Source organism: Myotis myotis, unplaced genomic scaffold (assembly GCF_014108235.1).
Source record: "Myotis myotis isolate mMyoMyo1 unplaced genomic scaffold, mMyoMyo1.p scaffold_m19_p_9, whole genome shotgun sequence".
In the NCBI taxonomy this organism is placed as follows: Eukaryota; Metazoa; Chordata; class Mammalia; order Chiroptera; family Vespertilionidae; genus Myotis; species Myotis myotis.
In genome coordinates this window covers 68,867,603-68,884,014 of record NW_023416401.1, presented here as the reverse complement: position 1 = coordinate 68,884,014, position 16,412 = coordinate 68,867,603, and the positions used below count along the sequence as shown (strand labels likewise).

Sequence of the window (16,412 nt, the reverse complement as noted above, 5' to 3'; positions counted from 1 at the left end):
GATGCAAAAAAAAAATTAATTTATTTATTAAATGTATTGGGGTGACAGTGGTCAACATGAATATATAGGTTTCAGGTGTGGGTTTCTATGTTATAAGATGTGTATATTGCACCATGTACCCACCACCCAAAATCAGATCTTCTCCTATCACCATATAAGTGAAATCATATAGCTCTCAGCTTTTTCTGACTGACTTATTTCACTTAGCATAATGTTATCAAGATCCATTCCTGTTGTTGCAAATGGTGCTATTTCATCCTTCCTCGTGGCTGAGCAGTATTCCATTGTGTATATGTACCTCATCTTCTTTATCCAGTCCTCTATCGCAGGGTGCTTTGGCTGTTTCCATCTCTTGGCCACCGTGAATAATCCTGCAATGAACATAGGGATGCATATATCTTTGTAAATACACACCTGATTTCGAGTTTTTTGGGTATATACCCAGGAGAGGGATTGCTGGGTCATATGGTAGCTCTGGTCTTCATTTTTTGAGGAATTGCCAGGCTGCTTTCCATAGTGGTTGTATAATCTACATTCCCATCAGCAGTGAATGAGGGCTCTCATTTTTTCACAACCTCCCCAGCACTTGTTGTTGCTTGTCTTGTTGATAATGGGCAGTCTAACTGGTGTGAGATGGTATCTCATTGTAGTTTTGATTTGTATTTCTCTAATTGCCAGTGAGTTGAACATTTTTTTCATATATCTATTGGCTGTTCATACGTCTTCTTGAGAGAGGTGTATTTTTAGGTCCTCTGCCCACTTTTTGATTGGGTTGTTTGCTTTTTGGTGTTGTTTTATGAGTTCTTTATATATTTTGGAAATTGAAAGCTTTGCTGGAGCTACTGTTTGCAAATATCATCTCCCTGTTGGCTGCCTCTGTTTTGTTTCTTTGTACAAAAACTAATTCAAAATGGATCAAAGACCCAAAGCAATAAGTTACATAGAAGAAAATATAGGTACCAAACTTATGGACCTTGGTCATAGAGAACATTTTATGAACTTGACCCCAAAGGCAAAGGCAGTAAAGGCAAATATAAATGAAGGGAACTGTATCTTCTGCACCACAAGAACTGTGTATGCAATTTACAGAATGTGGGTTTACCTTCTGTTGTAAACCTGTAGCTATCTTGTGAATAGGCTCTTTTGCCCCACCTTCCATATTTTTGTGGGGCCTCTGATTCCCAGCCAGGACACATGGAGATGGATAGGATCTCAGGTTTAAACAGCAGCTTTCTCTGAGCTCTAAGCTCTAGTTCGATGTCTGGCCCCCATGGAATAAGCTCCATCTCCTCCTTTTAGGGGGCAGACAGTGTGCTAGTTACAGTTCTCTTAGCCTAACTGCATTAGTGGGACTAAGATGGTTTCTTAGGTAGACACATTGTACAATAAAATGAGGCTCAGCTTAGAGTCTATGCGATTTGCTTTTAAGATCTGCTTACAATGCCTTATTATAGTCATTAGTTGAGTTCTCATTATCTACTTGCAGATTTATTTGGACGAATGTTGTGTGTAATTATGTTCTTTTAGAAAATTTTCTCTTTTATGTACTTGGATGAGTAAAAAAAAAAATTATGCAGAAGCACTTACACTCCTACAACAGAACAGGCCTAGCTTTCCAAGTGCCGAGTTTCTATTTCTCATCTTACATTTTGTCAGGGAGATAATTACTAGTCTGGCAGGTTTGGGGTCCCTTTTTATGTCCGGAAAGAGAAAACCACTCTAGAGATAGTGACATTAAAGACTGCCAATACCAAAATGCAAATGCATTCACCTCCTTAATTATGTCGATCTCTTAAATTTACAGGCAAATAAAATGTATTGGCCAAATTGTTCCTCCTCTTCCATCTGTGTAGTAGGGTTACAAATTTACTTATTCTCAAGCTTTGGAAATAACTGCACACACAGGCACACACACAATTATAATTTCATTGATTTAAAAAACTAACCTAGACTTCTAAACAAAACTCCATGTACTAGATTTTTTTAAAAAATCTTTTAAATTTCAATCAGTTAGGCTTGGTATGCTTAAATATTTAAATTGCCTATCAAAGTTCACCCACATTATTATAAGGTTTAAGTGCTACCTTTAAAACCTCAGTCTTTAAAACCACCTACTATCTCTTCACTCCTAGAACCCCCATCTTTCTCAAGTTAGTTCTGGGAGAATTAGGGACAAATGTGGATTATGGGACCTCAGGGTGAAGTAGATAGACTATCTTCTTGTTCCACTCTGGTCCCTGCCTTGACAAAACTGGCCTATTCTGCTACCTGGAAAAGTGACCACTGAGGATTAACAGGTTCCATCAACTGCTGGGCTTTTCAAGCGAGTGCCTCTGTTGTACCTCACAACTCCAGCCTCCTGCCACAAGACTTGAAAGCCATCCTTGGAACTGCCTCCTCATGTCAACCATAGACTTGAGCTGGGCACTTCCCTATTCCCTCACAGATTTGGTGGAGCTTCTGGATTCTTGCACACTACACAAAGATCCTCTCCTTTGTTTCTGTGGGGGTGTATGCTATTCAGATATTTAATGACCAAAACAGCTGCCTTAAATAAGTTAATGATAATTTCATGGGAACTGGTAACATTGCTTCAGATTCACTTCCACCCACTCGCTTCATGGAGGTCATATTGGGCATAGCCAAGGCTGCTGTTCAACTAGCATTCACTAGTATATTTATATTCATTATTAAAATATTGCAATATTTTCATGCTTATTGGTTAAAGTCCACCGTTTCAAGCCATTGGAGTATCTGACCCCCTTTGCCTCATTAAGTATAGTAATGCTCCAAGATAACTTCAGGATACCATTTAACTTTATGTCTAGATTCTGATTGGTCTAGACGAAGATGGTTAGTAAATACTTTGAATATTGCCTCTGAAGACAGATGCATGTGGCTTCTCCTCTTCCTTCTTTGTGTGGGGATTTACACTATTCAGACAGATCTGAAGCCCACCATCATCTGTTGGAGTGGTGGGAAGTGGTGTATAATAAAGAGTTGAGGCCTGACATAATCAAATTGCTGCTCTTTTGTTCTCTTCTGCAAATCATCCCAGGCTAAAAGGGATGATTTAAAAAAGTAGTAATTTTTACTTCTCTGAATTGTAGACTCTTTTTAAAACAGGGCAACATGGATTATAGACCAACTGCTGTGGCCCAGAGCTCTCTTCTTCATACCACAGGGAAATCTGTGTTTGGCTCTTGATGTATCAAAGCAATTGATAAAATCATCTCTCCACTAAACCAGCTTTCTCTAGCACGTATCTGAAGTAATCTAATCTCCTTCCACTCCAAACCACACCACACTGACATTGGCCTGATTAAGGAGAAGGTCATGAATAAGGAAATGGAAGAAGAAAAAAACATATTAATAATTTCCAAAACATTACCCTAATTCATCTGTGATTTAACTTTGATTATAGAAACAGCTGTCTTCAATAAGTAAATCAATGATAATAGAGCACCAATGTGTCTATTATATGACCTGCTATCATATATATGTGTGTGGGTGTGTCAATATAAAATCAAATCTATCTAGTAGCATGTGTTTTTAGTATCTACTACATTCTCAGCTCTTGAGGCTTCACAAGTGAAAGGCAGAGCTGTTGCCCTTGAGGAATATCTTTTCTATCCAGAGGGACAAAAATCAGCATCAGAAAACAATTCAAGATTGAGTGCTGAGTTCTCTCAGATTTGGAAAGGGAGAGATCAATATAGGCTCCTGAGAACAATTTTGGGGCAAGTGGACTTTTAGGTATGCATAAGGATTGAATATGCTTTCTCACTAAGATGAGGAAAGAGCAAAAATATCTCCTCTCACCAATCCTTTTTAACATCATATTAGAAGTACTAGCTAATGCAATAAGACAAGAAAAAATAAATGTGTATACACATTCACAGCTAATAGCTTAATTTTGAAAATGAAATGCATTTTAATAAACACTGCCTTTATAATTATTCAAAATGTGTATAAACACTTTTTTTGGACACCCTATATATGCAGATTTGGAAAAAAGAAATAAAATTAATTTTGTTCATAGGTGATGAAAACCCAAAAGAATCAACAAGAAAAAACCCTGAAACTAATAAACAATTATGTCAAGGTTTCAGGATATATGGTTAATATACAGAAGTCACTTTCCTATATTCTAGCAATGAATAAGTGGAATTTGAAATTTAAAAACAAACAATGCTATTTGCATACTTAGGTATAAATCTAACAAAATATATACTTGCTCTATATGTACAAAACTGATTAATGAAATCAAAGAACAAATCAATGGAGAGATATTCCATGTTTGTGGTTAGGAAGAGTCAATATTGTCAAGTTGCAGCTCTTCCCAACTTAATCTATAAATTCAATGCAATCCCAGTCAAAATACCAGCAGTTATTTTATGATATTCACAAACAAATTTGAAGGTTTATACAGAGAGACAAAAGATCAATACAATATATAGCAAACAAATATTGAAGAATAAGAACAAAAATCTCAAGACTAACACTACCCACCTTCAGGGACAATGCCACACTGTCAACTTTCTAGGTGGTATTGGCAAAAGAACACATAAATAGACCAATGGAACAAAATAAAGGGCCCAGAAATATGCCCAAAAAATTATATTCAGCTAATTTTTGACAAGAGAGTAAAGGCAATACAATGAAGGAAAGATGGTCTTTTCAACAAATGGTGTGGAAAAACTGGATATGCACATGCAAAAATTAAATCTAGACACAGGTGTTATAGCCTTCACCAAAATTAACCCCATATGAAAACATAAACTAGATGAAGTATAGGTTTAGAATGGAGGAGAGAGATCTGCATTAAGCATGGGAGGCAAAAGTGTGTCCAGCGAAAGTATGTAAAAAGAGAAGAGGTGAGAGTTTGGACCTGAACCCTAGGTAGCCCAATATTTAAGGTGTAGGCAGCAGATGTAGAGCCAGAGAAAAGGCTGATGTGCACATTGGTAACTTTGTCATGAACAAAGGAGGAAAACAAAAAGAAAAGGGGAGCCAATATTTAAAGCATCCTCTGTAAATTAGGTCTTACGATAATTCACATACAGAAATCAGTTTGGTTATTTGAATCTCTCATGCTACTGTAGAAAGCTAAATGTGTTCAATGCAAAAGAATCTTACCTGCAGCAACAGTTTGTACAAAACTCTCACTGAGGATAGCAATTTACTTAAACTTCATCTGTTACATTGAAGTTGTGTGTTTGAATTTTAACGAATTTGTTGCTTTTAGTATATTTAATGTGTCATTTTTTTTGGTTTCATTATTTTATGAAAGATATAAGCAGCAGGAGTTTAAAGATTTAAACTCTCATGGTGGGGCCATGAGAGTTTTTCTACTAAAATGTCTCATGCTTTCCCAATAAAAGGGTCTGACAACCCCTCTGCCAAAAGTGTTCCCAGGGCCTATTAATGAGACTGTTTTGTTTTCAGTGTGAAAGTTTCTATATATTTCTACTTCTCTGAGCCAGTATTTTTAAGCTTGTTGCTTTCTTTTCCTTTCCAGATAAAGTTATCTGACTTTGGTTTCTGTGCTCAAGTTTCCAAAGAGGTACCGAAGAGGAAATCATTGGTTGGCACTCCCTACTGGATGGCACCTGAAGTGATTTCTAGGCTACCTTATGGGACGGAGGTAAGGGGATGGCATCGATTGAGAGAAGCAGGGCTTGGATAGGCTCAGGGATATAGTAGCTCTGAGGGTGTTAATGACCAGAGGCAATCAGGGTGATGACCTTTGATTCTACACGAGACCCCCATTCACTGGACTTGTTACAGAGTAGGTTGTGGCATAGAGAATGACCAGCACTGAGAATATTGCCACAACACAGACCAAGAGGAGTTTATTGAGATCCTACCATGGACACTGGCAGAAATTGATTCAAACTCTGACCCCACCCTCGGTGGCAGGCAGACACAGAGCAAGGTAACGCAACTAGAAAAGTGGCCGGATACACACACAGATGAGCAGGTGTGATGATTCAATGGCTAGAGGATCAGAGAAAGCTCCACAAAATGGAGGTAATAATTGGATGAACAATAATGTTTTCTCGTTGAAAAAAATCGCATAGGAATATGACATTTCAAAATATGGCACAATTTCTCTTTCCTCTGGAATGGAAACAATTGCTCATTATTTCTTAAGGGATCAGGCTTAGCCACATGACAACAGGGGACCTTCTGGAGAGGGACTAGTATGAGTAGAAGCTCTGGAGCATGCAAGGGAACACACACAGCAAGGAGCTCAGTCCTGGGCTGGCTGTGTTCCCACATGTTATGGTGCAGAAGGTGATCCTAAGAGAGGAGAAGGGTAGAAGAAGTGGCGTGGCTCATGGGCTGAGGCGATCGGCATAAGCTAAGGTGGGCTCTGCTCTCTTTCCCTGTTTGCTTGCCCTTGGATGAGCATTCAGCTTATTTTTCTCACTGTGGTCCCAAGAGCATAAATTCTCATTGAAGGTCACTGCAAAGGTGCAAACAAGAATGCAGCTCCCTGATAAGCGGTGTGATGAGGCTGTAACAGGGATTTATGGCACAGCTAGGGCTCCCCATTGTCCTGGCTCCCCATTCTTTACTCAGAAAAAATCGCTTGTCATAGCCTCCTTTTCTTTTCTCCATTTCCTGAAAATGGTTTTATAAAACAGGGCTTTGTGCCTGCTGCTTCAAGATGATAAGATGCAAAAGAAAGAACCCCAAAGTGTATGTGTGGGGGAGAACTATTTTTTAAAATCAAATCAATACAAGAATTAGAATATATTGTGTTGTGCAATGTAGCTTTTTGCAGTTTGTTATGAATATGTCCAAAACTCTTATTTTTTTTACAGTTTAAATGTAACTTTCCTCTCTATGTTCAGAACAAAACTTTGCATGTTCTTTTCGCCTGCCCTGGTAGACAGTTAACCACCAAAGTCAATGGGGTAAAGAAATAAAGTTCAAAGCCTCAGAATGTTAGGACACTCACGTGTACCTAATTATCAGAGTCTTCACTGAATCTGAAAAGCATGGGAGGGTGGGGCTAAGGGGGAAAGATCAACCAAAGGACTTGTATGCATGCATATAAACATAAGCAATGGATACTGACACCGGGGGATGAGGGCATGAGTGGAGGGGCGGGGGGGACAATGGGAGGATAAGGACACATTTGTAATATCTTAATCAATAAAGGGGGGGGGGAGCAAATGAAGTCTGTTAGCAAATACTTGGTAACAGTGATTCAGCCAGTGAGTCTGTGTTGGAAATGTTGGGATATTATAAAAAAACACATAGACTGGGCAGTGGTTGAGTGTTGACCTATGAACCAGAAGGTCACAGTTAGATTCCTGTTTAGGGCACAAGCCTGGGCTGCAGCTCAATCCCTAGTGTGGGGCATGCAGGAGGCAGCTGATCAATGATTCTTTCTCATCATTCATGTTTCTATCTCTCTCTCCCTATCCCTTCCTCTCTGAAATTAATAAAAATATATTTTTAAAAAACCACATTAATTTATGAATAAATATAAATCTATTTGGTTCCCTGGACACATCCAACATTGCAAAACATTCTCCTTGCCTGAAATAACTGGTGGGTTGTACCTAACAGGTGGACATCTGGTCTCTGGGGATCATGGTGATAGAAATGATTGATGGCGAGCCCCCCTACTTCAACGAGCCTCCCCTGCAGGCAATGCGGAGGATCCGGGACAGTTTACCTCCTCGAGTGAAGGACCTACACAAGGTGAGAGGCGGCATCTGTTGCTGAAGTTCAAAATCGTTCTTGGCTTTCTCAGTCTCCCTGATGTTGCAAAGACTGGCACATCACCTTCAGGAGTAGATCCTGGTTTATGGGCAGGGACTTTCCATTAGAGTCACTTGGATCCAAATATCTGCTCTCCCTGTTCACTCACTAGCCAAGGGATTCAGCTTCTCCATCTCTGAAGTTCATTTGTAAAGTGGGGCAAGGTTGGTTCCTCTCTCATGGGATTGGCTAGAAGAGGAAACTCAATAGTCCCTCCTTGAGCTCCAGCTACATGCCGGGGACTGTTCTAATTGCTGGGGATATCACAGTGCACAACCCCAGACGTCCTGACTCTCACAGAGCTTGTGTTCTAGTTGGGAAGCCAGATAAACTATATACAAACAAATGGATGAACAAAATAATTTCAGAGATTGGTACCTGCCATGAAGCAAATAAAGCACTGTGATGTGATGGAGTGTGCGGGTGAGGGCACTGGGAGCTCGTTTAGGTTAAAGAGTGAAAGCGGCCCTTTCTGGGGAGGGATCACCCAAACTGGAAAGAAGGAGCAAACCAAGCAAAGGTCTGGGAGAAACATGTCCCAGGCAGAGAGACAAGTGCAAAGTCCCAAGCCGAGATGGAAAGCTTCTATGCTGAGAAAGTGAGCAAAGAGAAAAGATAGTGTCAGAGAGGTAGGCAGGGCTGTACCATGCAGGGCAATGAAGTTCATGGTCAAGGGATGATGTAGTCTTCTTTTCTGTTTTCCAAGCAGGGCCACGCTCAGGAAAAATGATGCTAAGTTGAAGAACCATCACTGAGGTGGCCACCAGTGGGGGCAGGGCTTTCTGAGAGGGTCATTCCACAGCACCAGTACTCTAAACACTGACCCCACAGGCACCTCCCCTCCCATCTCCCTCGCAGCAAAAAGACGGGGGGATGGAGCTGCCTTGTAGGGAGACTAGGAGACTAGTTTGTAATGATAGCATCTCCTCTTCCCTGTCCCCTAAATCTTAGGGAAGAGCCCCAATAGAACTACTCATATACGTTGTGAAGACGAGGCAAAAAGAAAAAAAAAAAGGAGACTGAATTGAACAGGAGGTTGAAACTCTTCATGCATTGGGCTAAGTTTAAATAATGAAATGTGGTTAAAACGGTATGGCATCAAAATAGCCCACACCCACTATAAACGAGTGTGATGTTCTCCAAATTCAAGTATAAGAGCAGCTGTAGTCCAACTGGTCAAAACCTGGAAACTGCCACAGGCCATTTCCCAAATGGACACATAATATGTGGTGTGTGAATACCAGACGGCAATGAGAAGGATAGGACTTTTGCTGCACAGGGCTGAGTCTCACAGACACAATGAAGAATGAAAGAAGCCAGACAGAAAAGTTGACAGTCTATAACTATATGACTCCATTTCTGTAAGGACAAATGCAGGTGAAATTAATTCGTGCCATTGGAGGTCAGGATGGTGGTGAACCTCTGCAGGGAAATGGGTGTTGATGGGAAAGGGGCTTACGGTAGCCTCCTAAAATGAGCAATGTTCTATATTTGTATCGAGATGGAGAGTAAATAGGCGTAAATATATGTTTAAAAAACTGTACTGTGAAATATATACTTGATGTTTACACACGTGAATGTATGTAAGCTGTTCCTCAAAATTAAATGGAAAAAAACTCAAGGGGAAAAATGCTATCCTCATGAAATATCCTTGCAGGAACTTGTTTCTCTTCACAAAAGGGGATTTCACAAAGATCTGATGGTTGTAGTTGTTAGAAAAATAAAACTAGTCTGTGTTTATACCAACTTCATCCAACAAGTATGACCAGCACTGCACATAGTAAGCACTTATAACAACTGCTGTTGCCACTCTTACTGTTATATTTTTATTTAGTAAGTAAATTGTCATTCTTCATTGCATTGCCATTCATTCCTATTATTTCAAACTTGAAGAAGGTAAGGAAAACATCATGTGTTAATAACGGCAATACCTGCTTTTGCTTTCACAACATCTTTCTCCTCAAGCTGATTTTCTGGAATTTGATGATTTTTCTGGGAATTCACTGGGAAACCATTTCAGGGGAAGTGGGTGGGCTCTCTGTGTCAGCCCTCAGGATGGTGTCACTGTTTTCACAGGTTTCTTCCGTGCTCCGGGGATTCCTGGACCTGATGCTGGTGAGGGAGCCCTCTCAGAGAGCCACAGCCCAGGAACTCCTTGGACATCCATTCTTGAAACTGGCAGGTCCGCCTTCTTGCATCGTTCCCCTCATGAGACAGTACAGGCATCACTGAGCAGAGGATCCATACAGGCGACAAAGCCAGAGGAGGACATGAGAATAATTCAGGAGAACATGAGGCAACCACAGAACATGCAAAGGCCTGTGCATTCTAAGCAGCTGATCGGTGGGACAGTGTGATGACCAGCAGGGTTTAACAGACCAGGGCATCTTCTTGTGTCTTAATCGGCATCTCTCCACTGACAGCTGGCATGCTCATTGGGAACACGGCTTTCATAAGTCATCATTATATTTTTCAGCCCTTCATCCAGCAAATCAGAAGGATTCAGTACAAACTCTGTTATGACACATCCTAGCCACATGCAGGGTAACACATAGGATTTTCTATATTGAAAGAATACTTTTCTGGCAAAAAAAAAAAAGGAAGGAAAACAAAAAGCACTTTTTTCTTAATGGTAGCAGTGTAATGTATTTTGCAATGAATTTGTAATTTTTCTGTACGATAGTTTTGATAATTTATAGTACTTTGATGTCGCGTAGCCATTGTATCAGTTGAAGTAATACTTGTTTACTAGCAAGAGTTTGAACAAAGCCTTTCCTACTTTTTTATCCCTTTCAGAGAACCAACGATTCTTAGGAACTTTGAATACTGAATGACTCTCAATCACCGTCAGCTTTAGTAGAATATCTTTCTTATCTTAACAAGTGTCTTATGTGATGGAAGAAGCACTAAGAGTGATGGTGATGGTGGTGCGCATTTCATTTATCCAACCAAAAATAATAAGATTTGAGCCACAGGAGACCACCAAACTACTCTTTGGGATAAAGCTAAAGGTTTGGAAAAATCACATTTCCCTTTAAGGCTGTTAGTCACAAACCAGTGTTTGCCCAACAGGTATTTCCCCCGTGCCCTGTCTCAAATGAGTATGACATCCCCTTGTGGCCAAATTTCCCTCCCAAGGAACAATTTCAGTGCTAGGATCATTGACTGGGACCCCCATGTTGAAGGTTTCAGTAAGGCCGTGAGATTTCCAGTCTCACAAAGGGAAAGGAGCTAGAACAGGGCAGGATGTTTGGTTTCGTTTGTCACTGTTTGAAAACTCTGTATGCTAGCACACCAAACTCTTGTCTGCATTTACCTTCGTCCCGCAGTGTTGATCGCTGTTGTTCATGTATCGTGCTGGAAGCTGAACTGACTCTAGAGGGTGAATTAGGAAGGGTGGGACCTGACTTCAGTGGTGACCATGTTATAATGTGTTTCTGACATAGGAGAGTTGTGCTGCTGACTAGGTCTCCTCAAATGTTGATAGCAGTGAATGACTACTACATTTTGTGTTGCTTGTTGGATGAATTTGCATGTTAACTGTAGGCCAATGTAGATTTGCCTTTAAAACTCTGGAAGAGCTACATAGTCATCATTAGTTTCCATCAATTATGCATCAGACAAAAGCCATTTGTTACCAAACTGGAAAACCAGAGGTTTTTCCTAATGACTTCACATACTGTAACAAATACGAATTTAAATTTGTGAAAATTCTCTGGTTGCTCTAAGCATAATTAAGATTTTTTTGTAATTAATAGGTTGCTAATTATTTATTATAGTTAAAAGGGAAAAAAGGCATAAAATGACTTTCTACTGATTAGATTTTCAGTCTTCCCCAAAACTGGAAATGCCTAACCATAAATAGAATCTGTAATTTTATTTCATAAAACTCAAAAGTCAATGTTTTATGTAAAATATTAAGATATTAATATAAATATGTAAGAATAAAAACAATCTAAATTCAGAAAATGGCAGTCCTAAAAATTCATGGAACAGATTGTATTAATTTAGGCAGGACTATGTAGTAGAAAGAAAAGAAAAAGAAAATCTCTTTTTTAACCAGGACAAATATTAAAACCATTGCAGAAAATAGTGGATTTTGGATTCCAAACATTTTGACAGTGTACTGGAAATTTTTCTGTAATTTTCTTATCACTGGGTATTTTTTAAACTACTTGTTGGGTTTACCGAAAGCTACTGTAGCTTAAGGTTTTGTGAGCACTAACTATTGGCAGAAACTGCACTTGCAAATAAAAATAAATGTTTGCCTTTTTTCTCATTGTTATTAGAAACTACTGATTTTCCCAAGTTTGTTTTCTTGAGTAATCAAGAATGGTTTCATTATGATCTTGGGGAATGCAACTGAGTTGGTATAAAGTTATGTGTAACATCATGATGACATAAGCCAAAGACAAATATTCCCATCCCAGAGGTTACAAAGAATGTAAAACTATGTTGTAGATACCACTATTGAGGAAAAATAATTATTAAATTCTTGAAGACAAGTTCAAGGAAAGTCAGATTCATAGCTAAAGACACCCACTTCATTTCCCTATTCCAAAGATGCTGAACTGATCTAAAGGCTTTTACCAACAACAACAACAACAACAACACATAAAGAGGAGATTTTTTGCATTAAAGAAGGTGTGGTGAGAGGTCTCTAAAAACCTGGAAGGGGGTTTCCCCCTCTCCTTCTTGATTGGGTGACAAAGGAGACATTAACATTTAAAACATGAAGTTGAGAGGGACACTCATCTATAAAGAGTTGATTTCTCATCTAGAAATTTCAGAAGGTGAAAACCCTCAGGGAACAGCCTGAGATAGCATGATGAGAAAGGAGGTAGTATGCCAGGGAAGAAAAAGATGGAGGTAACTTTCCCCAGGCAGGTCCTCAAAGCCATTGCAGGGCATGGAAGGAGACATCAGCTTCCTTTGGTGGTGATGGGCCATGGAAAAAGAACAGGGAACATGGCAACTCATTTAGCTAAGCAATGAGATGCCCAACCTAGATAATGCATTGGAGGTATACACCATGCAGGGAACTAAAGGGAGGTATGGCTGCTTTTCTGCAGGGTGAAGACATCAGGGTAGAGCTGAAACTGATTCTAAAAACTACATGTACCATCTTCATCAAGACCACTCTAAATGACAGAGGATTCAGGCTGACACAAATGAGATGCACACATCTTCTCTTCTTCCAACAGCATCTCCAAAGCAACCAGATGGGTTACCAGAACCTTCCTTCCCAACTGCTCCCTATAATTTTAAGCCATGTGTTAGTATGGGACCCCATGATTTGGAGAAGGGACTTGGAAAGTAGAAAGGGTAATAAGAGCACATATCCTGTTTCCTGCCCCTACCTATCCACTGCTACCTCCTTATCTTTTTCTGATACAAGTTTAGCCCAAGCAAAGGAGAGGGGATTTATTTTAAATTAGAATGAAATTATTTTTTAAAATATATTTTTATTGATTTCAGAGAGGGAGAGAGAAACATCAATGATGAGAGAGAATCATCAATTGGCTGCCTCCAACATACTCCCCTTCCCCCCACTGAAGATCGAGCCTGCAACCCGGGCATGTGCCCAGACCATGATCTCCTGGTTTATAGGTCGATGCTCAACCACTGAGCCATGCTGGCCAGGCATGAAATAATTTTTTAATGGATTAGACAGAATCATGAGTTATGGTTGTTACTCATTACCCACTGGAAGAACACACTTAATAGAAATTACTGGAAAAATAAAATTATTCCATGAAGTTAAGAACTCAAGGAGTTCAGTCAGACTCCTTGCTCAAACTGTTTTTTGTGTTGTTGTTTTTTTTAAAAAAGAGTACTTTGTCATCAAAGAAATGTAATGTGATTCCAGAGAAAAGATAGGTTTGTTCTTAAGTAGGTACAAAATGTACAAATAGAAGCATCTGTGAAAGTGATATAACATCGTACAAATTCAAATTGTGCAGTGAAGTTGGTCAACTTGAGCCTGAAAATGTGTGCATTCTGGAGTTATATTTCCACTCAAATTAATATATCACCTTAATGTAAGTTCTGCCAAAAAGAGAACCAAAGATTTTGACACAAATAATTTATTTGGGAGATGATCCCAGGAAGCTCACTCAGCATGGCAGAGTGGAGAAATCACAAAGAGGAGAGGGAAATTTTTGGGGAAAAATGTTTTAATGAATGGGTTACCACAACGGGTGACTAGGGCTCCCACTGGAGACCTGCTGGGAGAGACATGCTGGATATTTGTCCACCATCTCCCATCCCTCATTGACTGAGAGGTGCTCCCACAGCCTCAACTCCCAGAGCTTCCATCTCGACCTGTACCTGGCAGTTTGCTCCCTCTAATGAAGAGGGAGAGGCATGGGAAGCCGTGGGCATATACAGAAACCGTCACCAGTGACTTTCAGGAAGGGCTGAGATGGGACCCTAACAACATCTCCTACATAAATAAACTTGGTGAAGGACAAAAAGAGGACTCAGGAAAAGAAGAATTACTGATTTCTGGATCAAAATGTACTGCTTTCTTAGCAAAGCTGTTCCTTATCTTGAAGTTTGCTCAGGTAGCAAATGTTTTAAAAATCATGCCTCATCATTGTCAGCATTTAATAAAATGTAAAGCTAGAAAGGACTTCAAGGGCTTATATGATCCATCTTAAATGCACTAACCACGGTTCCCAGTATTAATCATAATACCTGAACACACACACACACACACACACACACACACATTTTGGTTACATGTGGGCAGGGATGTTTACCTAATTTGTTCACTGATATGTCCCTAGCACCCATACCAGGGTCTAGAAAGCACATGCTTAGTACTAACAAATACTTGTTATCTCATTTGTCATATGAACCCTTGTGAGTCTGTCCCAGCAGGAACCTGAAAGGTATGGTCACTTTAAATGACAACTGAGGCAGCCTATAAGCCTGGAGCTCTGAGCCTAATTCCCACCCTAGGCCTTCTTGCCTGTCTGAAGCCTATGGACCATTCTAAGAAAATGGTTTTAAATGCATCAAGTAAAACATGCCAGCTTACAAAGGAAACCAATTAAGGTACAGTTATCAAAATGTTTTAATGTTATGGTTATCAAGCATTAAATAACAATATCTTGGGAAGATCTACCATAATTTCAAAGTAAGGAGTATAAATGACTTTGAGATATCACCAACCAGTGTAATGTAATGATTTCTGTGCATTCTACAGTGGTTTGGTGCCTGTGTTCAGAACTGAGAGAATGCTACCTTCTGTAGGAGTTTAGTAAAAACCAAAGGTGTGATTTTTTCCCATCCAAGTGCATGGACTTCTCCACCTAAGTAGTTTTCTGGCTGGGGGTGGGGAGAAATCCCTGCACATAAACACTCTAAAATCAAAATAAACTGACACAGAAAACTGAATACCAGATTGAAAACCTTTGTGCCAGTCCCATTGGGTCTTTCTTGTGCTTGTATGGCAGGTAAAGTCGGAATAGATGTGTTAAGAATTACGCTAGAAAAATGTCATCAATAATATCTTTTATAGAGCATTTCCAGTGCACCAGGCAATGTGCTAGGGGCTTAATGCCCTGTCATGAATCTGCAAATAACGTTGTAGCCATGGGCATATGAGCTCTATTATCTGATGAGAATATGAGCACAGAGAAGCCCAATAATTTGGCTAATAGCAAAGGATTTAAAAAATATATTTTTTATTGATTTCAGAGAGAAAGGGAGAGAGAGATTGGCTGCCTCCTGCATGCCCCCCACTGGGGATCGAGCCCACAACTGGGCATGTGCTTTGACTGGGAATCAAACCGTGACCTCCTTGTTCATTGGGCGACAGTCAACCCCTGAGCCACACAGGCCGAGCATTAACCAGTTTTCATATTGTTATACAAAATTACCTGGGGAGGGTAATAAACTACAGAGATTCTCACTCAGTCCGGGATGATGTCCTAGAAGTGATGTTTCTTTTTTGGTGGCCCCTGGGATGATGCTGACGCAGGCTGCTAGCAAACTGCACTTTGACACTGACTTAAAGCTGCGCCTGCCTCTTTCTGAGGTGTTTCCTTCAGGGAAGTGTTTGTGCCCGGCGCCAGCCTGGAAGACCTGCAGGTAAAACACCCCAGCGCACCCACACAGCAGGCTGCCTCCACCCCATGCTGCAGCTCATCCCCACCATCTCCCTTCCCATCCTCCACCTTTCTCCGCTGCCTCCCACACCCACGCGGCTTTGCCACCTCTTTGTTCATGGAAAGATTGGGCAATTGGCTAGATGACAGTGGTCATAGTTTAGACTGGAGAACAAAGTCTCCCTTGGCCCCTGAGAAAGCCTCCAGGAAGTTATTTCCCAAGTATAGGGGAACCCTGCAAAGAACCTCACTCAGAATTTAACTGAAACTCATGCTCCCCAATAGAACTTGCAAAAGGTCCCTCCAGCCGGGCAGACCAGCAACCTGACCCAATATCCTTTTGTGCCCAGAGGCATTTGTGTTTAAAACTCCAGTAAAAAATGTAAATGACTGTTAAAGGGATTATTGAGCATTTGTGGTTTGTCCGTTTTCTCTCATCTTTGAGCTTAGGGAGCAACACAGCGAGAGGAGCTACAGCCTCGGCTTGTTCCTGGTATAGTAGCAGCTGTGAAA

The 16,412-nt window shown here is 40.3% G+C and overlaps 1 protein-coding gene across 2 annotated transcripts in view; it reads left to right on the top strand.

Moving 5' to 3' along the window:
- The window catches only part of PAK5 (p21 (RAC1) activated kinase 5), a 241,786-nt gene extending 229,761 nt beyond the window's left edge, over positions 1-12,025 (top strand). For both annotated transcript variants that reach the window (XM_036323648.1, XM_036323647.1), the window contains exons 8-10: positions 5,522-5,647; positions 7,588-7,722; positions 9,859-12,025. In XM_036323648.1, coding sequence (XP_036179541.1) covers positions 5,522-5,647; positions 7,588-7,722; positions 9,859-10,014 — 417 coding nt within the window. In that variant the 3' untranslated portion in view covers positions 10,015-12,025. The remainder of the gene's footprint in view (positions 1-5,521; positions 5,648-7,587; positions 7,723-9,858) is intronic.
- Positions 12,026-16,412: the final 4,387 nt, after the last annotated feature.